The 26651-nt window shown below is 38.7% G+C and overlaps 1 protein-coding gene and 1 pseudogene across 1 annotated transcript; one reads left to right on the top strand and one right to left on the bottom strand.

Annotated features, from left to right (window-relative positions):
* Positions 1 to 11711: 11711 nt before the first annotated feature.
* Positions 11712 to 14130, bottom strand: LOC146884609 (uncharacterized). The gene is made up of 4 exons (XM_085675940.1): positions 13994 to 14130; positions 13821 to 13950; positions 12929 to 13172; positions 11712 to 12832 (listed from the first exon to the last, which is right to left on the bottom strand). The coding sequence occupies exons 1-4, from the start codon at positions 14128 to 14130 to the stop codon at positions 11712 to 11714; spliced, it is 1632 nt and encodes a 543-aa protein (XP_085532066.1).
* Positions 14131 to 23282: 9152 nt separating this feature from the next.
* On the top strand, positions 23283 to 26640 carry LOC114191148 (uncharacterized protein At4g37920-like; annotated as a pseudogene).
* The last annotated feature ends 11 nt before the right edge of the window (positions 26641 to 26651 follow it).

Genomic DNA, 26651 nt, shown 5'->3' with positions numbered 1-26651 from the left:
GCACCTGTACGTCATCAGCCTCTAGTACATGGTTTGGGCTTGCAACACATTTCCTCAGTTGAGAAACATGGAATACATTGTGCAAGTTTGCCAGATGAGGTGGCAAGGCAATTTCGTAGGCCACCGGTCCAATCCTCCGCATGATCTGATAGGGTCCTATAAACCTCGGGGTCAACTTCCTCGATTTAAGAACCCTTCCAACTCCCGTGGTTGGGGTAACCCAGAGAAACACATGATCTCTTTCATCAAACTCTAATGGCTGCCTTCTCTTATCAACATAGGACTTTTGCCGACTCTGTGTGGCTCTCATTCGATCCTGGATTAATTTGACTTTTCCAGTCGTCTGCTGTAGAAACTCAGGGCCAAGCACAAAGGCTTCACCATCCTGATACCAACATAGCGGGGTTCTACACCTCCTTCCATATAATGCTTCATAAGGTGCCATTCTAATACTAGCATGGTAGCTATTATTGTAGGTGAACTCCATCAAGGGTAACACATCATTCTAATTTCCCAGATGGTCCAACACACAAGATCTCAACAAATCTTCTAGGGATTAGATAGTCTGCTCAGATTGACCATCCGTTTGAGGATGATAAGCTGAACTCATTCTCAACTAAGTACCCAAGGCCGTTTGCAAAGATTTCCAAAACCATGAAGTGAACCTATGATCCCGATCTGACACTATGCTTTTTGGCATCCCGTGTAATCTCACCACCTACCGTACATATGTTTCTGCTAGCTTATCCATCGACCATTTCTGATTTATAGGTAAGAAGTGCGCACACTTAGTCAATTTATAGGTAAGAAGTGTGTCATAAAATCCATAGAGATATTGTCCCACTTCCACTGAGGCACTTCCAATGATTGTAGGGTACCTCCTGACCTTTGATGTTCAATTTTGGCCTTTTGACATACCAAACATTGAGCAACAAAGTCTGCTACATCTGATTTCATCGCATTCCACCAGAAGGACTCCTTCAAATCCTTGTACATCTTAGTCATACCAGGGTGTATGCTAAGACAACTCTGATGACCTTCCTTCAGAATCTGCCTCCTGAATAAGGGTCCCCCAGGCACGCACACCCTACCTTTGAAGCGTAGAATGCCGCCCTCTCCCATCTGGTAGTCCTTTCCTTTATCAGTACCCAGCCATCCTATAAATTGTTGCAACTCCATATCATGTCCCTGAGCCACACGTATCTCATTTAAGAACTCATTAGTAACTTTCAACAAGCTGCATTGTATGACTCCTTGCCAAACTACATTCCCAGATTCATATCTCGGAGTTTCTCAATTAGCTCCAACTCCTTTACCATCATTTAAGACACATGCATCTTTTTACGACTTAAAGCATCGGCTACGACATTTGCCTTGCCTGGTTGATAAAGCAATTCAAAGTCGTAGTCCTCTTCTGATGAAGGATTGACCCCAACCAAGGATGAAGGCACATGCTTAAGAAGACTAAGCATGTTTAGAAAGGAAGTTCACTAATCCTTCATCCCTTTCATTTGTGTTTGTTATTTTTGATTCCCTAAGTTGACTTAGTTGAATCAACTTTAGTTGACTTGTTGACCTTTGACTAGGTTTAACTCGTTGACTATAGTTGACTTGACTTAAGCCAATATGTTATTCTATGGTTTATGTGCTTTCCATTTCCTTTTTGTTTGAATCAATCCATCATCTTCTTCTCTTGAGCTTTGTGAATGGAACCTTCACATCTAGATAGCATGCTATCTTAATGTCCAGTGGGGATTTCACTTAGCTTTCTTAATCAACTCACACCATATTCAATAATCTTAAAAAGGAACAAGATAATCCTTCATCATTTGGTATCTAGAGCCTAGGTTATCTTGAATATGGTGTTTTTCATGTGCTAACCTTGTCTTGTTGTAGCTATCTTTGTATGGTTCAAATCCATTTTCATTGCACACAAAAACAATGCTGGCAGAAACTGTTCACGAATTTAAAAGATTAAACTGCACCTTCTCAGTGATCCAAAAATTACGTTCTTTATATCAAAAGAAAGCTCTGTGAGTCTAGTTTCCAACAAAAAAAGAATTAACGCATTTGGAGTTCTGTGGAGAGAGTTATGATCAAATGAGTGAGCAAAGGTCAGAGCTGCCGAGAATACGAAAAACAACGTTTTCAGGTTATGTTGTGGCAATTTTGGCTTCGGTTTTGTGACTCTTTTGCTCCTAAATGTGGTTGGATAACATGTCTTTTGATGCTTAGTCTTTGAGCCTCAAATCCATGAGTTTAAATGCATGATAGCTACATGTTTGTGTCTTTGTGTATGTCATGTTTGAGTCTTTAAATGTGCCTAACTTTTGCTTGAGTCATATGTCATATGTTAGCTTGAAGTTTTCTTATTCTTGTTTTTCCAAGTATTTGAATCTTGCTTTCACTTTATGTCTTGCTTGATGTATGCTCCATGAAATTGATTTTGGCCTAAAACTTGAGGAACTAAGTGTCCAAGCCACCTAAAACTCTTTCTCACCATTTTATGAAACTAGTTGTGAAAGAAGAAAAATTTGTATCAATTTTTGCCTAAAAACCGAGAGCAACCTTGCTCCTTGGTGAACTAAAAGTGTGCTTTTCAATAGGTGTTATGCTACTAGTTTTCATACTTGAGAATTGGGTGATATTGGCTAATTAGTTCCATGCTTTAACTTGGTTATGATCTTTCTTGGTGCATGCATGATTTAAGACTTCAAGATGCTTGTCAAGTACTTTCCATAGAGTCTTAAAAATTTGCTTTTCTTGTGTTAGTGTTGTTCAAAGTTTGGTCACCAATATTTTTCTTTCCTTAGAGTTTAGCTTTCCTTGTTTTTGTGCTTTTCTTGCTTGTCACTAGGTGTTCTTTGTTTTGTCTTAGTAGTTTTCTTTTCTTGAAACTCTTGGGGTGTTGTGGCCGAATCACTTGTCTTGCATTTGAAGGTTTTGAACAAGTTTTTAAAAGTGTTTGCTTCAATCCTTTGGTGGATTTTGAGTGCTAGCCTTGCCTTGTTACTTTGGGAGTGTGATCTAAAACACTTGGGTTGAATTTTGAGTTGGATTTGGTCTCAATTTTCATGTTGTCTAACCCCTAATCCATTTATTTTGTCTCGAATTTGAGTGTTTTTGTTGTAGGAATCATGGCAAGTTCATCAAATGCACCTACACCAAACAAAAATAATACATTGATGAAATTGCTTCGGGATTTGGAGTTGTCTAGGAAGGAGGCCTTTGAACAATTGAGAAAGGACAAGGAACAAAGTGACCTAAGAATCCAAGAGCACATTCAAAGGCTTGAAGCTAAGGAGCAAGAAAGAGAGGCTAGGAAAAGAGGCATTCTAGGTGCAAACCATCACAAGAGAAGCAAACTCCAAAGATTCCTAAGTTCAAAGGAGAAAATGACCCAAACATCTACATTGAGTGGGAACAAAAAGTGGACCAAATTTTTACCATTCATGTAGTTAGTCATCAAAAGCAAGTAGATTTTGTAGTCTTAGAGTTTGAGGATTATGCCATGACTTGGTGTCATCAATTATGTATGGACAATATTAACCAAGAGTCACTCGCGACTTCTTGGAGGGACCTTAAAAATTTGATGCGCGCTAGATTTGTTCCTTCCTACTGTAGGAGGGAGACTCTTTTGAAGCTCCAAAGGCTTCAACAAGGGTCCATGTGTGTGGATGAATATTACAAGTTAATGGAGTCCATGCTTCTAAAAATAAGACTCCAATTTGAAAGTGAAAAGGAAAAGGTAGCTAGATTTGTGAGTGGGTTAAGGAGGGACATACAAGATTTAGTAGAGTTATATGAGTACTCCTCTCTTGATAAAGTTTTACATTTGGCCATCAAAGTTGAAACTCAATTACAAAAGAAAAAAGAGGCCAAGAGGAGTGGTTCATACAATGACTACTATTCTAGTACTTGGAAAGATAAAGAAAGAAAACATGATAAATTACCACTCAAGAGTTCCCAAGACCCACCTCCTAGGACTAATTCATCTAGGCCTTCTAATGAAACTCCTAATTCTTCTCAAGGTATAAGGATAAGTTCTATAAAATGTTTTAAGTGTTTGGGATATGGGCACATAGCTTCAAATTGTCCTACCAAAAGAACCATGGCCTTAAACCTTAAAAGAGAAGTAAAGAGTGGACATTCTTCTCCCCCTTCCCCCAAAAGTACTTCTTCCCATTCTTCTTCAAGTGAAAGGATTAAACCCCTTGAAGGTGGATTATTAATGATAAGGCACCAACTAAGACAAGTTTCCAAGGAACTTGACCCTTCTCAAAGACAAAACATTTTTCATTCAAGGTGTCATATCAATGACAAACTATGTCCCCTCCTCATAGATAATGGAAGTGGTATAAATGTGGCTAGCACAAGGGTTGTGGACAAGCTTGGCTTGAAAACTATCCCTCATGCCAAGCCCTACAAGCTATCATGGCTTAAGGAAGAAGACATTAAAGTAACTCAACAAGTCCTCATTAACTTTTCAATTGGAAATTTTAAATATGAGGTCTTATGTGATGTTGTGCCTATGGAAGAAACTCATATTTTGTTAGGTAGGCCATTGCAATTTGATAGAAAAGTCTTTTATGATGGCCATGCTAACACCTATGCTTTCTCCTTCCAAGGCAAGAAGTTCACACTCCTACCTCTCTCACCCAATCAAGCAAATGAGGACCAAAATAAAGTGAAAGATAAGAGAAAATATGAAAAAGAAAAAGAGCAAGTTACCTCCAAAGTGTTACTTGCCTCTAAAAGAAAATTTCCAAAGCAAGATGGACATCACCATTCTTTCTTCTCTTGCAAGGCTCAGAAGGAAGACCCAATGCGCAAACATGAGAAGAAGAGTGGTCTAGAAAAGAGGGATGGCCTAACTAAAGCTAGGGGTAGTATCCTTAGAAAAGATGGAACAAGAGCTCATAAAAGGGAGGCACAAAACCTCCCCCAAATCAAGTCAAGCTCCATCTACAAAGGCTTAAAGAATTTGTGGTCAAATTCTCTCCAAGAAGGGGAGGATGATGAAGGATTGACCCCACCAAGGATGAAGGCACATGCTTAAGAAGACTAAGCATGTTTAGAAAGGAAGTTCACTAATCCTTCATCCCTTTCATTTGTGTTTGTTATTTTTGATTCCCTAAGTTGACTTAGTTGAATCAACTTTAGTTGACCTTTGACTAGGTTTGACTTGTTGACTATAGTTGACTTGACTTAAGCCAACATGCTAATCTATGTTTATTTGCTTTGTAGGTTAATTAGGAGTAAGAAAGCAATGCTAGGTGGCGCATGATGATTGGGGAGCACAAATGATGTGGATGAGAGAGTAAAGCAAAGGCATAAAGCATAAAGTAAAAGGCATAAAACAAGTGTACCTATGTACCTCTGGTCTCCTTTGTTTTTAGCACACTTTGGCCACTTTTTGGAGACATATGAGACACATTCTTTGTCTCCTTTTGTGCTAGAACGAAATTAGCCTTGCACACACCATAGTTAGCTCTTTTGTCTCTCATTTTTGTAACCTTATTTGACCTAGTTTCTAGAAGCTAGGGTTAGGTTTTTGTAGAGACATCCTTAGGTATCTTTTATTTGCTTAGAGGCCCCTAAACTCTTATATATAAGGGGTGCTCCTAGACATGTAAAAGGGTTGAACATTTTGAAGTAAAAACACTCTTGTGTCTCAACCATATGTGAGAGTTTCCTCCCTAGGGAGTGAATACTTTTAAGCCTTATCTTGCATAGTAAGTGGTGGCACACATCCACTCATCTTCAAGGTTGCCATGGCTTCTAGCCTAGCCTTGTAGTGGCGTGCTTCTCACATTTTTACCATTTCTTTCCTTTCCATTTTATGTTTTCTTCTTCCTTTAATTGTTCTTGGTTTTTCTATGGTTTATGTGCTTTCCATTTCCTTTTTGTTTGAATCAATCCATCATCTTCTTCTCTTGAGCTTTGTGAAAGGAACCTTCACATCTAGATAGCATGCTATCTTAATGTCTAGTGGGGATTTCACTTAGCTTTCTTAATCAACTCACACCATATTCAATAATCTTAAAAAGGAACAAGATAATCCTTCATCACCTTCAAGTACTCCATCCACATGCATTGTCTCATATTTAACTCCTTCTAGTCGAACAAGTATTTTAGGCTTTTGTGATCACTGAAAACTTGAAATTGAGACCCGTACAGGTAGTGTCTCCAAGACTTAAGAGCAAACACAATAGCTGCTAGCTCCAGATCATGAGTCGGGTAATTTTTCTCGTGCACTTTCAATTGACGAGAAGCATATGCTACCGGCCTCTTTTCTTGCATCAATACACACCCCAACTGTAAGACCCGTGAAATTTAATTAATTAAATAATTAATTAATTAATAAATGCGGGTCGTGGAAGCCTTCATGGCATTTAATAGTGGTTTATGTGACGTGAAAGAGTACTAGCTCATATGGTTGAGAGTACTTTGGTTGAGTAAGAGGACTTGGGTTCGAGTCCTATGTAAGCTACTTATGTGTTATTTAATTATTATTGTTTTAATAATATGAATGTGCGTGTTAAGTAAGAATATAGTAATTGAGTTATGTTAGTTTAGCATGAAACATGAATTGGCATGATGGGTAGCATTGACTTAATATTCGCATGGTTAAGGGTTCAAACCTTGGTTTGAACAAAATAATTTTCTTTTTGTTAAAATCTACACTAGCATGGAAGTGAAGAGGCACATAAACCCTAAGGCATGTGGCAGTAAGGGTGGCTGGAAACAAAAGGTATTAGGCATGAAGTGATGATTAATTGTGGATTAATGCTATTTTCGTTTTGGTGCAATCCAACCATATTAAGAGCACAATAAAAAGCTAATTAAGGGTAAGAGGAAGGGTTTTGTGAAGCTGCCTCTGAGGTGAGAGCAGAGGGGACGAAATTGGGAGTGTATTGAGAGAATTGAGGGAAGCAAAGGGTGAGTGGGAAGAGAAAGATAAAGCAGGCCATTGGTGATCAAGGAAAAAGCTTGCAATCTTCAATTTTGGCAAAGGAAAACCAAGTTAGGGGAGTTCGTATTGCATGTTTTATTTCTGTATTGTATGAAGATGTGTTCTGGGCCATACTTGAATTGAGAAAACCTCAATTTCGGCTTTATTTTACGTTTTCTGAATTTTTCCAAAAACCGCTTGGCGGCGCATGAACTGCCGCCAGGTGGCACATGTGGCTACACTTATTTTATGGGTTTGCGGATGATCCGCCTGGTGGCCGGGAGTGACCCGCCAGGCGCTACATTGTTGTTGCTGTCTTTCTTTCGTTTTGATTAATTGGTCAGTGATGTTGTGGCATTTGGATTGAATTCGTGTTGCACATATATCAATGGCATGATGAATTGTTGTTTGTAGTGACTAAATTGATGGAAATTGCATGAATTCGCGGAGGGAATTGGGGGTTAGGGTTTATGTTGGGATTGGGGATAATGAACATAAACTATCTCATTAATTAGTACACTGATTTTTACAGAATTGAGAACAATACGAATGATGTCTAATCTAGTATGATGTGTGCACTAGAATTTTATGTCAATATGATGGTGTGTTGTAAGTGGGGTGTTTGAGTCGTGGCGGGTGCGAGAGCGATCTGGGCAAAACCCAGAATTTTTATACACCGCCTGGCGGCACCTAGGTTACCGCCAGGCGACAACGCAGGTGCAAGTAGAGACATTGATTTGTCTCGTGATGGGTTCTGGAATGGAATTAAATGAAACCTGGGCATGTAGTAATTATGTAAGGGACCAAAGAGTTAGAATAAAACCTTACATGTGAGATGGTGAACTTTGAGTGCTAGAAGTTGCGAATTTAGTTGTGTACAAGAAGGTGCATGGTAGTTAATCAAAGTATGTACTAATAATTAAATAAGATGGTAGGTACAGAGAGAGTAGGAGTGTTTGCTGTAATTATATTCATGAATGAATGAAGGTGTGCAATACCAAGAATGATTGAGATTATTCGTATCCATGGGTGTGTAGTTCAAAATTATTGAAAGTCTTGATAGCATGAGGTGTCTAATTATTGATTAGCATGAGTATAAGAATTGGACCATATTGAGAGAGAGGAGATAGGTTTTAATTCAATACCTGAAAAACAACATGGTGTGAATAAATGAGGAGAATTGTCTTGTTGATGTGACTTAAATGTGTGTATTGTGATTGAGCCGTGTAGCATAAATGGATAATTGTGAATGTGATTGAAGTTTGGTTAATGTGTGATTTGAGGTCCATTGGGATCTGTTTTAAATGCTAATAACCAGTAGCCTTGCGCTACTGGTATGGCGCCTGGCGTCGCGAGCGAGCCGCCAGGCAGACGGAACACAAATCAGTAGCAGTGGCCACTGTTGACACTTGGCGCCTGGCGATAGGGAGAGTTCTGCCAGGCGGTATGGTATAGCAGAGGTCCTGAAGGTGCAGCGGCACCTGGCGGCGCGGGCAGGTGCGCCAGGCGGTGGCGACGAGTGGCGCCTGGCGGCGGGACGGAATCCGTCGAGTGACGGTGCAGAGATGATTCTGCAGGCGCGTGGTGCGTGGTGGTATGTGTCCCCCGCCAGGCGGTGATGGTGCAGTGATGATTCTGCGGGGGCGTGGGATCTGGCGGTGTGTGATGCTCGCCAAGCGGTGTGAACTTAGTGTGTGCCTAGCGACGTGGGATGCGCGCCAAGCGGTTTTGGTTCAGTGATGGTGCGCGAGGAAAGGTTTCTACACAGCTTTAGGGGATGTTGATGATGCGATGCTTTGGCTGGGGGCCCAGTTACGAGTGTAATCTTGTATTGGGGTAACACGTGACCACTCTAGGTTGTAGCCTGGTGGTTTAGGAAGTCCAGTGGAGTGTGCGAGTTGTGGCTCGTACGGCGAGGTTCGGGTGATTGCTCTCTTCAGAGTGATTCTGATAGAGCTTTGGTAGTCTGGAACAGCTACAAACTTCATGTTTGTTTCGGGGAACTCCACTTGGTGTCACGGTGAGATGCTGTGGCAATATTATTCCCAAGTGTGGACTATCAGGTGGTGGCCTGTAGTCGGAGGGACGAGTAGACACTCGTGCAGCAAAGATCGATCATCGTTCTCACCTAAAGGGTATAGAAATGATAGACGTCTAATGAAAGTATTGGAAGTGGAGAAGTAAGGAACAAGGGAGAAGAATACTAACCCGGGTTTAAATGTTTTGATGTTGTATTTAATATTTTATGTGTTTGGTTTTATTTAAATGAGCTCACCCTATCTGTGTGTGTGTGGCGATGATCATGTAACTTGTTACATGGGAGCAGATGGTAATGCAGGTGAGCAGGTGGATACGTAGAGACGGAGTGGGGATCTTTCAGGGATTTTGTTATCACCAGTTTTCATGTTGGACCATGGTTTTCTTTGTAATAATTATACAAACAATCTTAATCGTATTACGCATTTTACGACTATTTTTATTTATGTTAACGCGTTGAACATCGATACTTAAATTTTTCCCGCGTGTTTTGTGAAATCGCGCTTAATAAATGAGGCTGTGACATAATTTATTTTCTTATTTATTTTTAAAAGTAATTTCCGGCCAAGACGTTACACCAACCCTTGATATGAAGCATCATAGTACACTTCAAATGTTTTCTCAATATCAGGAATTACTAGCATTGGGGCGGTAGTCAAACACCTCTTCATGTCTTCAAAGCATTCCTCACACTTTTCAGTGCAAGAGAATGGTTGGTCTTTTCTTGTGAGCTGTGTCAATGGATTCACCTTCTTTGAGAACCCTTCCACAAATCTTCTGTAATATCCTGCCAAGCCCAAGAAACTTCTCACCTCTGTCATTGTCTTAGGCCTCTCCCACTTAAGCATCGTCTCAATCTTAGCCGAATCCACTGCAATACCCTTAGCAGAGATAACATGTCCAAGAAATTGTACCTCTTCCAGCCAAAATTCACACTTGGACAACTTCCTATACAACTGGTGATCTCTGAGTATCTTCAACACAACTCTCAAGTGATCAACATGCTCTTCTTTCGTCTTTGACTAAATGAGGATGTCGTGTATGAAAACAACGACAAACTTATCTAACCAAGGCCGAAATATTCTATTCATGTAATCCATGAATATCGCCGGTGCGTTTGTTACTCGTAATGCCCATACCTCGACCTGAACGCCGTCTTCTGTACGTCTGATAAGTGTGATAATTACCTATTGTTTACACTTCTTAGAACCTCTTAATTGTCTTTTATTCATGTATTTTTGTGTTAATCTCATGAAAGAATTTAGGATTTTGTTATTTATTTCAAAAACATGTTTACTTTGATGTTTGTGGACTTTTGTAGAAAAGAATGGAAGATTGGAAAAAAATTCACTAGTTGCTGCCTGGAGCCATTAGCCCAGCTAGCTGGATGTACTCGCCCAGCTAACCAGACTCACTAGCCCAGCCATTAGCCCAGCGAGGAAGGCTCTCTAGCCCAGCGAGAATGAATGTTGGCCCAGCGAGTTTATCTTTTTGCTCAAACATTAAAAGTGTCGAGACTCGAACAAAAAGACAGTTTTTGGTGGGAGGAACACTGCTGGAACTCAAAACGAAGGCAGAGACATTTCTGGAGCTTAAAGGATCAATCTTTCTTCATCCATTCTACCATTTCAACTCCATTTGTGCTCTAGATGTATAGGAGTAGCTAAACTCCATCTCATTGGGGTTGGATGTAATGTACCTAAACTCGTTATAGTTTCATCTATGCAATAGAATCTCTTTCACTGTTTTTGTGTTCTATCTAAATTATTTTCGTGTATGATGGAATATCTATGCGTTTTGGGTGGTATCTAGTCATTGGAAAGTGTTTTGGAACCCTAGACATGGATAGAACAACCTAAAGATTTGGTTCTAGACATAGACCAAAGCTTTTGGTCATTCTAGACATCGTTTTTAATGTGTCTTTTGTGTTTAAACCTCTAAGGGATTAGTAATTTTTACATAAAAGTTCAAAACATACCCCTAAGGAATTAGGGATTGAATACCTTTGATGTCAATGCTTGAGTAGATGAGAGATTTATATTGTGAGGTGCTTGCTTAGAGTTTTGGTCATGAATTCCAACCCCAATGAGTCTTTGCCTTGGTATTTTATCACTTTAAAGTTTAGAAATCCTTATGTTTTCACTTGTTTCGAATTAATCAATGGTTACATTCAACGCTTAAATTAGTAAGTACACCTAGTTAACTAAACAAACGCAATTTCCGTGGGAAAACGATACTTGGACTTACCATTTTTATTACTTGCACGACTTGGTACACTTGCCAAAGTCATAACAACGTCTTCCGGCTTGACTAAGATCTGATGATATCCAGATCGTAAGTCAATTTTGGAGAATACTCCTGCTCCTTTCAATTGATCGAGCAGATCGTCAATCCTCGGCAGTGGGTACTTATTCTTGATGGTTAATTTATTCAGCTACCGGTAATCCACTCAAATTCTTGAGCTCCCATCCTTCTTCTTCACTAAAAGAACCAGAGCTCCCCACGGTGACGCAGTAGGCCAGATAAACTTCTTCTCAAGCAGATATTCTATTTGCCTCTTGAGTTCTGCCAATTCTGCAGGCGCCATTCTGTATGGAGTCATAGACACGAGACCTACACCAGGAACTAAGTCAATGGTGAAGTCAACGTCTCGGCTCGGCGACAATCCTGGTACTTCATCCGAAAACACATTTGCGTACTCATTTACAACAGGAATATTCTAAATCATCTCCGCTGCGCTTTTCTTTTCTGGTTTTGCCATCACCATAAAACAAGTGGCCTCTTCTTGCAGTGCTCTCACAGCTTCTCGAGTTGAGATAAACTCCAACCCTTCATGTTCTGGGAACACCAAACTACGCCGTCCACAATCAATTATGATGTGATTATTGGATAGCCAGTCCATTCCCAACATTACATCCAGTCCCTCTAGAGGTAAGCACACCAAGTTCACCTTGAATCTGCGACCTGCCACTTCCATTAAACACCCAACGCAGACTGAACTGGTAGCTACCTGACTCGAGGAAGGAGTCAAAACAAGCAAATCACATCCCAAATCACGTTTCTCCAGATTCAATCTCCCCACACATGCATTAGAAATGAAAGAATGTGTTGCTCCAGAGTCGAACAACACTAAAACTGACTGGCCAATCAACAAACAAGGCTCGAGAATAAGGTTACCTGATTGGGTAGCCTTTGTGGAGGTCATAGCGAAGACTCTTCCTGCCACTCTAGCTCTTTCTGTTGGGGATGTTGTTGGCTTCTTTGCACCAGTACTCTTCTTCTCCGGACAATTATTGGCAAAGTGGTCCGGTTTGTCGCATATGAAACACTTGCGACGATCACCTGATCCTCCTACTCCACCAGTTAGCTGAGGGCAATTTCTCTTTAAATGGGGTCCACCACACTGGTAACAAGTGGGAACCTGAGAAGTCTGTGGTCGGCTATAAGGCTTCTTCATCTGCCTAGCCTCTGCAACATTCTTTTGATGTCGACTCGTGGAATTTGGCCCTCTTTCTAGAAATTCTGCACTCTTGGCTTGTTCCACCAAGACTGGAAATCTTCTTTCTCTCGGATGAGTAACCACCTTCTTCAGTTCGTGTTTGAGTCCCTGCTCAAACTTAAGGCACTTCCACTCTTCAGTAATTTCCTGGGAATAGAACCTTGCCAGGTGCTCGAATTTATTAACATATTCTTGCACCGACATATTTCCCTGTTGCAAGGCCAAAAACTCAGCTTCTCTGTCCTGCTTAGCTGTATCAGGAAAGTACTTCTCTAGGAAGTGAGTCCTGAAGTTGGCCCAATTCACTGGTTCTTCCCTCGTTTGCATTTGTTGTCGCATACCTGCCCACCAGTATTCAGCATCATTATTCAGCAGATATACAGAAAACGCCAGCTACTATTCGTCAGCACAATTCATCACTCCAAATATCTTCTCACACTTGCGAAGCCAGGCATCAACTTCGTCTGGAGTGGTCCCACCTGTGAATTCTGTGGGCTTATGGCGCAAAAAATCCTCCACTGTCGGCACTCTCACTGGTGTAATTGCCACTCTTGGCTGTGCTGGAATAGAATTTTGCATTGCATCCACCATCCGATGAATGGCTTCTGCAATCTCGTCAGCACCATTAGAATTTCTCCTTCTCCTGTGAGTTGCCATTGCCTGGATACGCCATATATTCACCTATTAAACATCACTCCATCAGTTTAACAAACCACTACCTTCTTAAATTTAAACACACACAATAACATGCACAAACATAGCAAGCTCACTCCCCAAAAGCCCAAAAACATTTTTCAAAAACATTTTCAAAACTTTTGCTCTGATACCAACTGTAACACCTCTAAGAATATTACTTTTAAATAATTTATAAATGAATAAATAAAATGAAATAAAACACCATAATATTATTAAAACCTCATTTATAATCACCTGTTCCCAAAACGCGGGAAAATTAAAACCATGTAATCGTATACCTTAAAAAAAATATCCAAGGATAACAGTTATTACATCTCATAAAACGACTAACTACAAACTGTTTGAAAACAAGAAAATGTCCAATTCTTAAAGTCTTCAAAAATTCCCCATGTAGTTCCGCTCTCTGTACTCATGCATCTCTTGGCTCACCTGTCAAATCATCTGCTCTTGGATAGCAAGTTATCTGATCATCGCCCACTAGTGCAGTAAGGGCTTTTTGCCCCGGTTGTTTTCCTCATTTTGCCTCGGGTCTGGAACCGAGGCATATTGGGACGAGGCCTAAAGACACCCCTTTTGGCCTCGGTCGTTACCCGAAGCCATAAAATTCCTTTTATGCCTCGGTTCTAAATGAACCGGAGCCATAGTGTTCTGTAACCTCGCCAGCGAAAAGCAACAGCCACCACCATCTTCTTCCACCGTGACTGCGAGTTCCGGCACCGCAACAACAGCCAGCGTTCCGCAATAGCAACAGCATTGTCTGGACCTGCAACCACCAAGGCAGCACCTGCAACGTTCACCATCAACACAGATCCACTGCCTGCACGCGAGCCAGATTCGAACCATCATCAACGCTCCGCAGATCTGAAACTGCGACCAACGCCTCCATTGCAGCAACGAGAGCAAGATGCATTCTTCGCAACGCTCCAACACTGATATGCACCATTAACGCTCACGCAAAGCTTCATTGCGCCGCGACACACAACCTGCAACAGCAGCGTCAACGAGCCATGGAACCTGCACTAGCCACCGCAACTCCACCATCTCCGTCGCACAGCCACATCACAGGAGAAGAAGAAGCACAGGCAGCAGCGCATCCAACCATCACCACTGCGCCTGGAACAACCATGCCAGAGGGAGAAGAGAAAGGGTACTGTTGCAGAGAGGGGCGTGGGGAAGAAGAAGAGAAAGGGGGCTCGTGAATTTGGTGCCCTAATTAAACCATATGGCCTCGATTATTAACTGAACCGAGGCATATAGCCCTATTTGGCACCGATTCAGACCCACCCGAGGCCAAAGAGGTAACGACTAGTGGGTTTTTGGCTTCGGGTCTGTGTAACCGAAGCATATGAGCCTCCTTTGGCACCGGTTTTTGGCGAACCGAAGCATATACATCTCTTTTGCTTCGGGTTAAGCTGAACCGAGGCATAAAAGTTGTCTGAAATTGCAAAAATGCCACCGCGCCATTATATGCTTCGGTTCCTGGACAACCGAGGCATATAAGGCGAGGTAAAAATCAATTTCTGCACTAGTGGCCACACACAAAAAGATAGTGTAAGCTATACATATTTTTACATATAAAATAAATATGACACCCATTCCCAGAATTAAGTCATACGTCAGTATTCCATTATTTTGAATTACCCAAACCCTGATCTCATAGTCCTTCATGAGTCATATGCATGTATCTAGGTCTTGGGACTTTACTGTGCTCCCACGAAACTAACTCATTCGTGATCCAATTTTACGAGCCTATCTCGCTCGTAGTCTTGCCCTACAAACTCCTCGTCTGTAGAAAAACCATCCAAGCCTTCCTCGCTCAGACCCTGACACACACGCAATCACCATACTATGGACTCCTCGCCCAATAGCAGCCAACGGGAACAAAACTATTCCTTACCCATCGTGCGTCCGACGCATGTAATCACCATACTAAGGACTCCTTGCCTCTTAGTAGTCAACGGGAACTAACCAGTTCCATGCCCATCATGCGACCCACCACCAAGCACATCCCAAACCCCTATTGGACTTAGTCCATCAAGCCCAAACACAAAGGTAAGTGAACTTAGTCTTTCAAGTCCACCAATCGGTGCAACAACCAATTTCACAGCAGCTAAAATCGCCTGACGCCACCTAGACTCTGCTGGGCAGAAACTCAAAGCCAACTGCCCGACGGCCAAACCCCTACCACTAGGCGCCAATAGCCAAACAGGAGCTACGCTTCTTCATCACTGCCTGGCGGAAACTTCCATGTCGCTAGGCGCCATGTATGTTCATTGGCCACTGCCACGGTTTGAGTCACCTATCACCTAGTAGCTTGCCCCGCGCCGCTAGGCGCCATACCAGTAACCCAATGCTACTGGTTTTTAGCATTTCCTACAGGTCTTAAGAGACCCCAAACATGCAATTCGTCTTTCCAACATCAATCATAGTATTTAAAACATAATACCACAACTAAATAAAACAAGTGTAATTAACTCATGCCCAAATTAAATATTAACATGCCTTGTCATGCTTCACCTTATTCATTTATAAAAATAACAAGTCGCGGGGTGATCCTCAAGGTACCCACCTTTTTGCAACAACACAATTTTGGACAGTTCACAATACTCTATCATACTACAGCTACACACCCAAATCGTGCCAATTCAGTTTAATCATGCACACCTACACTTCCTCTATTATTATCGTAAACCTGCCCCTTATTCACAATGTACACCAAACCCCATTCTCACATATTCTTAATTAATAAAACCAACACTGCAGAAATCGTTATGTATGGAAATCTAATCCGCCCAACTCACATACATAATTTTCATAATTATCACTAAATGACAAACACTCTGAAACACAGTTTATCGCACTCTACAACACGCTCTACATGTACCCCAATCAACCACTCCCATAACGTGAATGCACACTAAACAACTTTTTTGTTGATGATGGGTCGCCTGGCGGTAGCCTCAGTGCCGACAAGCGGTACGTGAAAAACTGGGTTCTGCCCAGGTTCCTCCCGCACCCAGCATAACTCTCCAACCACCTAATATCAATTTTACCTTAAAACTGACACAATTTCACATGCACACCACATTCAGGGTTCATAACATATTCATATTAACATCACTCACACACAACCAATGCATTCCTCATAACCTTAGTTATGTCATTCATCCCCGATGACAACATAAACCCTAAATCCCAAATCCATACACAGTTCATATAACCTTGCTCCACTTAGGCCATTACAGATAACAATTCACAAAACCAAGGATTTTCATATCATAAGAATCACTTCCCAGCATCCCCACATCACGAAAATATCAAAATTCGAGGGAACTAGGCAGGCCAATTTCTGTCGCCTGGCGGGCAGCACTTAGCCGCCAGGCTGTATATAACAGAAAACCCAAGAAATGGTTCTGGAGGCATGACCCGCCTGGTGGGCCTTCAACGCCGCCAAGCGGTTTCTGGGAATTTTCCAGAAACGTGAAAAGACTCAACAAGATGCAACAACCCCACATCATTTATCAAGTATAGCATGAAAACATATATTAAACATACAAACACAAGATAGAACTCCTCTAACCTGGTTTCCTTGCTTAAAGTTGGACTACTTGATAGCTTCCAATGATAACCAATGATCTCCCCCTTTGGCTTTCTCACAACTCAGCTCCTATACGTCAATTTCCCACACACTTTCCCTTTGAATTCCTTCTCCAATCGTGGCAAAACGGTGGCAGACTTAAGAGCACTCTCTTTCTCTCTCAAAATTCACTTTAATGGTGTTTTAACTAAGCTTAATTAACCTAAAACGAAATTAGCATTAAGGGGAGGTGTAATTATCATTCAAGCACACTTAATTAAGTTGTTTTCCAGCCACCCTTGGCTGCTAGGTCTGCTAGGGTTTCCTTTAACCCTTCAACTTCAAATCAAAACTAAAAATAGCCAAAATAAAGTTGAGTTTGAGCTCTCCAAGACTTAAACCCACAACCATGCAATGCCAAATCAATGCCAAACCATCATGCCAATTCATATTTCATGCTAACTAATATGATTCACTTATTATAACATTCCATAACATAATTAATATATATTAAAAGTAATACTAATTTAATAACACACAAAATGGCATACATAGGACTTGATCCCAAGTCCTCTCACACAATTAAGTACTCTCAACCACTTGAGTTGATACTTTTCCACGTCATAACATTACGCATTTATTGTCTTAAAGGTTCCCATTACCCGCATTTATTAAATAATTATTTAATTTTTCTCGGAGGGTCTTATATATTCATTTTCTCCTGGATATCTTCTGGCTAACTTGATATAAGTAGTTAGTGTGTGATGGAACCTTCTTTCCATCCCTTCTCAATGAAATGTCTGATGTAATGGGTGTTGATGAAGGATTATCTTGTTCCTTTTTAAGATTATTGAATATGGTGTGAGTTGATTAAGAAAGTTAAGTGAAATTCCCACTAGACATTAAGATAGCAAGCTATCTAGATGTGAAGGTTCCTTTCACAAAGCTCAAGAGAAGAAGATGATGGATTGATTTAAAACAAAAAGGAAATGGAAAGCACATAAACCATAAAAAACCAAGAACATTTAAAGGAATAAGAAAACATAAAATGGAAAGGAAAGGAATGGTAAGAATATGTGAAGCACACCACTACAAGGTTAGGCTAGAAGCCATGGCAACCTTGAAGATGAGTGGATGTGTGCCGCCACTTGCTATGCAAGATGAGGCTTAAAAGTATTCACTCCCTAGGGAGGAAACTCTTACAAATGGTTGAGACACAAGAGTGTTTTTACTTCAAAATGCTGAACCCTTTTACATGTCTAGGAGCACCCCTTATATAGAAGAGCTTAGGGGCTTTTATGCAATTAAAAGATACCTAAGATGTCTCTACAAAAACCTAACCCTAGCTTCTAGAAACTAGGACAAATAAGGTTACAAAAATGAAAGACAAAAGAGCTAACTATGGTGTGTGCAAGGCTAATTTCGTTCTAGCACAAAAGGAGACCAAGAATGTGTCTCATATGTCTCCAAAAAGTGGCCAAAGTGTGGTAAAAACAAAGGAGACCAAAGGTACTTAGGTACACTTGCTTTATGCATTTTACTTTATGCTTTATGCCTTTGCTTTACTCTTTCCTCCACATCATTTATGCTCCCTAATCACCATGTGTCACCTAACATTGCTTTCTTACTCCTAATTAACTTACAAAGCATATAAACATAGATTTACATGTTGGCTTAAGTCAAGTCAACTCTATTCAATAAGTCAAACCTAGTCAAAGTTCAACAAGTTAACTAAGGTTGATTCAAGTAAGTCAACTTAGGGAATCAAAAATAACAAACACAAATGAAAGGGATGAATGATTAGTGAGCTTCCTTTCTAAACATGCTTAGTCTTAAACATGTGCCTCCATCTTTGGTTGGGGACAATCCTTCATCATCCTCCCTTCCTTGGAGAGAATTTGACCACAAATTCTTTAAGCCTTTGTAGATGGAGCTTGACTTGATTTAGGGGAGGATTTGCACCTCCCTTTTACGAGCTTTTGTTCCATCCTTTCTATGGGTATTACCCCTAGCTTTGATTAGGCCATCCCTCTTTTCTAGATTATTCTTCCTCTCTTGCTTTTCTAGACTATTACCCCTAACATTGCAGTTTGTTGACCTTGTTATAGGAAGGTTGGATACTAAGGACTAAATTAACTTATTTCTAGTAGTTGTCAAGACCAGTTCTAGCAGGTTTGTCATAACTTGGTAAATAGAAGTTCCATAATGTATTAAGTAAGATTCATTTGCTTGTTACCATCTTGAAAATTTTCATTCATATCTAGTTATTGAGTATTGATAAATTTTCTTCATTGCTTTAAAGGGAATCTCATGAATTGTGATTTCTTGATTGTACAATGCAGGTTAACAATGAAGGGATTGATGGAGTAGTAACCAAATCAGTTCTCCTCAATTGTGGGGTGAGTATCCAGTCCTTTTCCAAATGGTAGTTAATAGACATGAAAAGTTTCATACTTGCCCATAGAAAGACCTTATATTGTTTAAGCTCTTTGAACTACATTACTTTTTTTATTAAACAATTCTTAACTTGTCAACTTAAATTATCCTACTTATCTTGGTAGTATTTAGAATGTTGGAACTTGTCCTTTTTGCAATGTTAAGTAATAATACATGACAATGTAATTGTTAGAAAGGTTGTGATTGTTGAAATTTCTATATTGCAGGATATTCTAAAATATGAGACTAGGTTATAATTTATTTATTTTGTTTCTAGATCAAGAAGTTTTACTTCCCGCTATCCGCTATTTTACTCACTAATGGGATATACTTCATCTCACTACACTTAAACTAGAAAGGCCTTGATAGGTGTAATATCATGTTGCATATTAAACTACTTAATTACTTCGTAAATAGCTAGGCAATAAACAAACCCAGGCTTTTCTTCTAGAAGCTTAATATGAAAATATTATTTTGAGTCAAGCCTTTATTCTATTAATTTGATTATTTCTTCTTTGCTACTGTCAGAGAAAAACCAACTAGTATATTCACCCATAGAGTGGACAACATTGACAGTGAAAAACCACCTACTGAATGTTTAAACATATATGGTAATTTTTCAATAATTGTGCTATAGGCTTTATTGCCATTTTGAAATTTTGAAACTTAATGCTTGGTTGATTCACTGTCTCCCTGGAAACAAAGATAAAAAATGATAATGATATAATTTAACTTGTGTACTTGTTTTTTGGTGTAGATATCCAAACTAAGAAATTGTAATATAATTGTAATTAGGTAAGTTTTGTTGTATATATATAGTGAAAGCCTAATGAGGAGTGGAAGTTCTCTACATTATATATTGTTTTACTAGTTAGGACTTGTGTTATTATTGTTTTACTACTTGGGATTTGGATAAGGGATAAGTTAAACTTTGTATTTTCTTTTATTACAGGATGTTGGTGAAGATCAAGAGGAAAAAGAATGATAAAAGATCTAAATGTTATATGGAATTTTGCAATATATGGAAATTTTCAATTCCATTATATATTAGAAGTGTCTTATTTAATTTATTTTATTTCTACTATTTTAGTAGAATAAATCTATTTTAATTCTTACTTTTCAAATAAAACTATTATATCTCATTAAAAATAGCATTATCTAAATGTATAAATAAAATTAAATTTTTATTTTAAAATTATTTTTCATCACTACCTTTTTATAAGCCTTGTTTAAACAAATATAGTTTGTACCACACATTTATGAATGTGGCCTATAGAAATAAGCAACATGAAAAAAATCGTTGCATTATACAGACATGGAAATTGTTGCATATTGGAATACCTTAGGCAACATTTTTTAACTGTTGCATAATAGGCAACGGTTTTCTAAATTGTTGCATATTAGGCAACAATTTTTGCATTTCCTGGCCTAAACGATAAAAAATCGTTGCCTCTAGTATAGGCCACGACCACCTACGCAACGACTATAAATTCATTGCCAATTCGTTGTCTAATGTTAAGGCCACAATTTTTTTGCTTTAGGTCATGGTTTTTTGTGCATTGCCTAAAGTCATTTTTGTTGTAGTGTCTTCTTTGCCTTTCTTTTTCTTTTCAATTGAATTTCAATCCCAAGGGCAAGTGTGAAAACATTTTCAAGAGTGGAGTACTCATACAACTCTACTTGGTCTTGTATGTCTCTTCTAAGACCACTCACAAATCTTTTTATTTTCTCTTTGTTATTTTCTTTTATTTCAACCTTACGCATTTGAGACTCTAATTCTTTAAAGTACTCACTCACACTCATAGGACCTTAGTGAAGCCTTTAGAGCTTTAAAAGAAGTTTCTTCCTATAGGAGGGAGGAAAAAATCTAGTGTGCATAAGAGTTTTAATGTCTATCCAAAAAGCCGCGGATGGCCCTTGGTCATAATTCTTACAAGCTTTATGCCACCAAGTATTGGCATACTCCAAAAATCCTAAAACTACTAGATCAACTTGTGCTTGATCCTTTACATGATTTTCATTAAAAATTTGCTCAACTTTAGCATCCCAATCAAGGAAGATTTTGGGATCACTTCCACCATAGAACTTAGGAATCTTTGGAGTTTGCTTCTTTTGTTATGGGTTGCGCCTAGAAAGCCTTCTTTTTCTAGCTTCTCTTTCTTGCTCCCTAGCTTCAAGCCTTTGAATGTGCTCTTGGATTCTTAGGTAGCTTTGCTCCTTGTCTTTTCTCAATTGTTTAAAGGCCTCCTTCCTAGACAACTCCAAATCCTGAAGCAATCTCATCAATGTATTGTTTTTGTTTGGTGTATGTGCATTTGATGAACTTGCCATGATTCCTACAACAAAAACACTCAAATCCGAGACAAAATAAATGGATTAGGGGTTAGACAACATGAAAATCGAGACCAAATCCAACCCAAGTGTTTAGATCACACTCCCAAAGTAACAAGGCAAGGCTAGCACTCAAAATCCACCAAAAGAGTGAAGCAAACACTTTTAAAAACTTGTTCAAAACCTTTCAAATGCAAGACAAGTGATTCGGCCACAACACCCCAAGAGTTTCATGAAAATAAAACTACTAAGACAAAACAAAGAACACCTAGTGACAAGCAAGAAAAGTACAAAAACAAGGAAAGTTAAACTCTAAAGAAGAAAAGTTTGAGACAAAACTTTTAACAAGACTAAAACAAGAAAATCACATTTTAAAGACTCCATGGAAAGCACTTGAACAAGCATCTTCAAGTCTTAAATCATGCATACACCAAGAAAGATCATAACCAAGTTAAAGCATGAAACTAATTAGCCAATATCACCCAATTCTCAAGTATGAAAACTAGTAGCATAACACCTAGTGAAAAACACACTTTTATTTCACCAAGGAGCAAGGTTGCTCTTGGTTCTTAGGCAAAAATTGGTGCAAAATTTTCTTCTTTCACAACTAGTTTCATAAAATGATGAGAAAGAGTTTTAGGTGGCTTGGACACTTAGTTCCTCAAGATTTAGGCCAAAATCAATTTCATGGAGCATACATCAAGCAAGATATAAAGTGAATGCTACATTCAAATACTTGGAATAACAAGAACAAGAAAACTTCAAGTTAACATATGACATATGACTCAAGCAAAAGTTAGACACATTTAAAGACTCAACATGACATGCACAAAGACACAAACATGTAGCTATCATGCATTTAAACTCATGGATTTGAGACTCAAAGACTAAGCATCCAAAGACATGTTATCGAACCACATTTAGGAGTTTAAAGAGGTCCAAAAACCGTAGCCAAACTGCCACAACATAACCTGAAAACGCTGATTCCCGTATTCTTGGCAGATCTGACCCTTGCTCACTAATTTTATCATAACTCTCTCCACAGAACTCCAAATGCGTTGGTTCTTTTGTTGTTGGAAGCGAGACTCGAAGAGCTTTTTTTTGACACCAAAAACGTAATTTTTGGACCACTAAGCTGGTGTAGTTTAATGTTTTAAAATCGTCATGTTTTCTGCCAGCACTAGTGGAAGTGGATTTAAACCATAACAAGATAGCTACAAAAAGACAAGGTTAGCACATGAAAAACACCATATTCAAGATAACCTAAGCTCTAGATACCAAATGATGAAGGATTATCTTGTTTTCTTTTAAGATTATGGAATATGGTGAAGAGTTGTTAAGAAAACTCAAAGAAATCCCCACTGGACATTAAGATAGCAAGCTATCTAGATGTGAAGGTTCCTTTCACAAAGCTCAAGAAAAGAAGATGATGGATTGATTCAAAACAAAAAAGAAATGGAAAGCACATCAACCATATAAAACCAAGAACAATTAAAGGAGAAGAAAACATAAAATGGAAAGAAAAGGAATGGTAAAAATGTGAGAAGCACGCCACTACAAGGCTAGGCTACACTACAAAAATACATAATTTTACTAGAGGTTATTTAGTTGAGGTTTTAATAACCTCTAGTAAGAAATACACATAGTAGAGGTTTTAGAAACCCTCTTAAAATACTAGGGGTTTTTTAAGAACCCCATGAAATCTCCTTTTATTTTTTTCCTTTTCCACCCCTTTCATCGTTTTTAATTAAATGACTTTGCCTTTTCCGTTAGCTCTTCCTCATCATCGTGTTAACCTAGGTTCAGGCTTCGTGTGCGTCACCATCGTGCCTCCACCGTGCCTTCGCGTCTGTGCCTCCATTGTACCTCCACCATTCTTGTTTGAAGTTCAAGGTAATGAAGATTGTTTTCCTTGCTCCCTTGCTCGCAATTTTGTCTCCTTGCTTTTTAGCGTTCTTTGTCTTTCGATTTCATCTGTCTAATTTCAGTTTCGTCTCATTTCAATTTCGATTTCATTTTCGTTTTCGTTTTCGTTTCCCTGTTGTTTTCGATTTCATTTCCATGTGTCATTGCTTTCAATTTCGTTTTCTTGCTTTCGATTTAGTTTCCCTGTGTCATTGCTTTTGATTTCATCTTCCTCTTTTGATTTCATCTTTCTTACTCATGCCATAACTCACTCAGATTTCTTCCATGATCTATGTCTTAAATTTTCATACGATCTTATTATGTTCACTTGTTTCATCTTTTACCAATGCTTATTTCGAAGGTTTCACATATTCAAAACCTTTTTTTGTTCCTTTAAATAAAAAAAAATTCTAAAGGTTAGTAATTGTAGCTTAGTTTTAGTGTAGGTTAGACTAGTTTCTAGTTAGTTTAAGTAGTTTAGTGTAAATTAATAGTACTTTGTGTTGTAGTCATATAGTTTTGTTGATTCATAAATCTTATTACAGAAGGTAAATTTTAGGTGCAGTCTTGGTTTATAGTTTTAAGTAATTTTAGGTTAGTTAATGACTTGTCTAGTTTAGGTAGTTTTGAATACATAATAGTACTAACTTGTGTTTTATGATTCTAGTGCAACAATATAAAGCAAGGTCAGTAAAGAAATGGTGATTAAAATCAGCTAGCACATACAAATCAAAATCATCTTTGGCAATTATGCAGAGTTAACCAACAATTATGCAGAGTTGACCAGAAGGTAACCCATAGTTGAATTTTTGAATTTGATATCCAATCCTTGATTCAATTGATGGAAGCTTAAAAGAACATCAATTAACACTTCTGCTGAGTTGTAGGAGCTTATATTGCCACTTGAGCAGTTGCCAAGCTTGAATTGAAATGTTCAAGAAGGTATCAATTGAGAAGAGCACTAGCAATGCTACGTGAATTTGCACTTTTGAAGTGTCCCTCATTCCAGTTGGAGTACCACCTGTTGCATCAAGTTAGGAACTCCAAGCGACACCTCTGAGCAGTAGGTATAACCTGTGTTGACTAGTGACTATTAAAATGATTATCTGCTTAGGTGTCATGTTAGAGTAGGTTAATTAGTTAACATAGTTAGTTTAGTTTGTAGATAACTTGGATGGGTGCAAATTTGTACAATAAAGTTTAATTTCATATTTAGGGAGTTGCCTGGCTTTAGATCTTCTTTCCCAATTTTTGTTTGATCAGGAGTAAGCATTGCAGATTGATGATGAAATGGAAGTACACTGTGAACTCCTCAAGGAAATACAAGATAGCCCAACAGACATTAATGCCATAGTTGCACGAAGGCGTAGGGATTTTACAGGAGAATTCTTCCACTACCTCTCTCTTATTTCAGAAACATATGACAGCTTGGAAGACCATGATGGTAATTATGCAGAAGTATAAATAAATGTTTGGTTTTGGGTATTTGGCTCAACTATTGTTGATTCTGTAACCAGTAATCACCAGAAGAAATGAGTAAAATTGTTAAGAATGTTTATAGTTGTAACTTGTAATAAGAGAGAATGAACTGATCATAAAATTAGATTTCTTTTAGAAAGGAAGAAGATGTGAGAAGTTTAAGATTTGTCTAGTAGATGTTTACAATATTAAGCTTTGGGGTTTAATGTTGATCTTGCCATTAAATATACATAATAAGTCTTCCCCTTGCACCTTGGACAAAGATAACATTTGTGATCCTGCTTCTTGTGTAGGATGTTTCTTATGAGTGCCATTGGCATGTTTTGAACAAGGATTTCTAGGCTGGAGAGTAGATGTTTGTCAACTGTCAGTGCATATGATAATACTCTAGAGGTTGTGGACACGTTAGATGCTGCACATGCCAAATTTGATGATATCCTCAATTCTCCTTCTATTGATGTTACTTGTTAGAAGATCAAAAGTCTTGCAAAGGCAAAGGAACTTGATTCTTCATTGATATTGTTGATAAGCAGTGCTTGGGCTAAAGCAAAATATTCTACAACGATGAAGAATGAGGTGTGAATTTTATGATGTCCCTTGGATTTGTTCTGTATTCCATCCTTTTGGAAGATAGGACATGGATTTCTAATTGTCCCCAACAAATATTAATAAAAGGCTCTATAAAACTTAAAATCAAATAGAGTGTGCTTCTCTTGTAGGTGTATAAACATACATAAATTTTTTTTTCTGTTGCTTTCTGCTTGCTCTGCTAATTTTAAAAGGTTTTGACTTGCATTCTTATTTTTTAAGTTTTACAGGACTTCAAAGAAAAATGGTGGTTGTTTATGTCATATTGCAGATAGTCAGAAAGGCATTAATATCGACCATCTTTCAGCATAATTCTTCACATAGTTGCATTATTACATACATTGATTATGACTATGAAGTTACATGGGATGGAAATTTTAAGAGGTTTTCGTGTCTTTCCCTATATAATACTAATACCTACCAGGATAGGAAGCTAAAGTACGAATCTTTTACTGTGGTCTTAGGAATGAAACAAACTAAATTGATGGTTCTGATTTATAAATCAATCGATATAATCTGAACGTCTTCCTTCTTGTTCATTAGCATGTTGGTCCTTAATTTTGACTGCTCAAGCTTAGAAGATATTACTAGATTGCATTATGATTTGTGCTCAACAAGCTTGCTTTATTCTGCGCAGGTGAAAGATATAATGTATCAATTGTACAAGGCCACAAAGAGCATCCTAAGGAGTATCACTCCAAAAGAAATAAAGCTACTGAAGCATTTGTTAAACATCATAGATCCTGAGGAGCGATTCTATGTGTTGGCAATAGCTTTCTACCCTGGTGATGAACATGAAGCCAAAGACCCTTATGCTCAATACACGTGAGAGAATTTCCTTCTGGTTCATTCTAAACTATTATCTTATTGTTGCGATAAATATGATATATTGCTTTAATTTTGATGTGGTTAAACAGCACCCCACAGGAGCTGCACAAGTGGATTAAGATCATGCTTGATGCGTATCATCTGAACAAGGAAGAAACAAATTTTAGAGAAGCCAGGCAAATGACTGGCCCTATTGCAATTAAGAGGTTGTTCATCCTAAAAGATACCATTGAACAAGAATATATGGCAAAAGGTACAACAGAGAAGTCTGAGATGAAAGCAACTAACACTGTACTGATGACTTATTAATTTTAATTTTT

The sequence above is a fragment of the Vigna unguiculata genome, chromosome 7 (assembly GCF_037176805.1).
Source record: "Vigna unguiculata cultivar grain cowpea cultivar isolate G323 ecotype 2 chromosome 7, ASM3717680v1, whole genome shotgun sequence".
Lineage (NCBI taxonomy): Eukaryota > Viridiplantae > Streptophyta > Magnoliopsida > Fabales > Fabaceae > Vigna > Vigna unguiculata.
Note: the sequence above shows the minus strand (reverse complement) of the source record. Positions and strands in the feature narration are given on the sequence as shown.

Excerpts from the sequence above, each read along its gene's own strand:
- LOC146884609 (XM_085675940.1), bottom strand. The coding sequence starts at position 14,130 with ATGGTGCATATCAGTGTTGGAGCGTTGCGAAGAATGCATCTTGCTCTC. Across the intron at positions 13,951-13,993 it reads CGCGTGCAGGCAGTGGATCT|GTCCAGACAATGCTGTTGCT; the intron begins GTGTTGATGGTG and ends TGGTGGTTGCAG. Across the intron at positions 13,173-13,820 it reads TACAGAACACTATGGCTCCG|GTGAATATATGGCGTATCCA; the intron begins GTTCATTTAGAA and ends GATGTTTAATAG.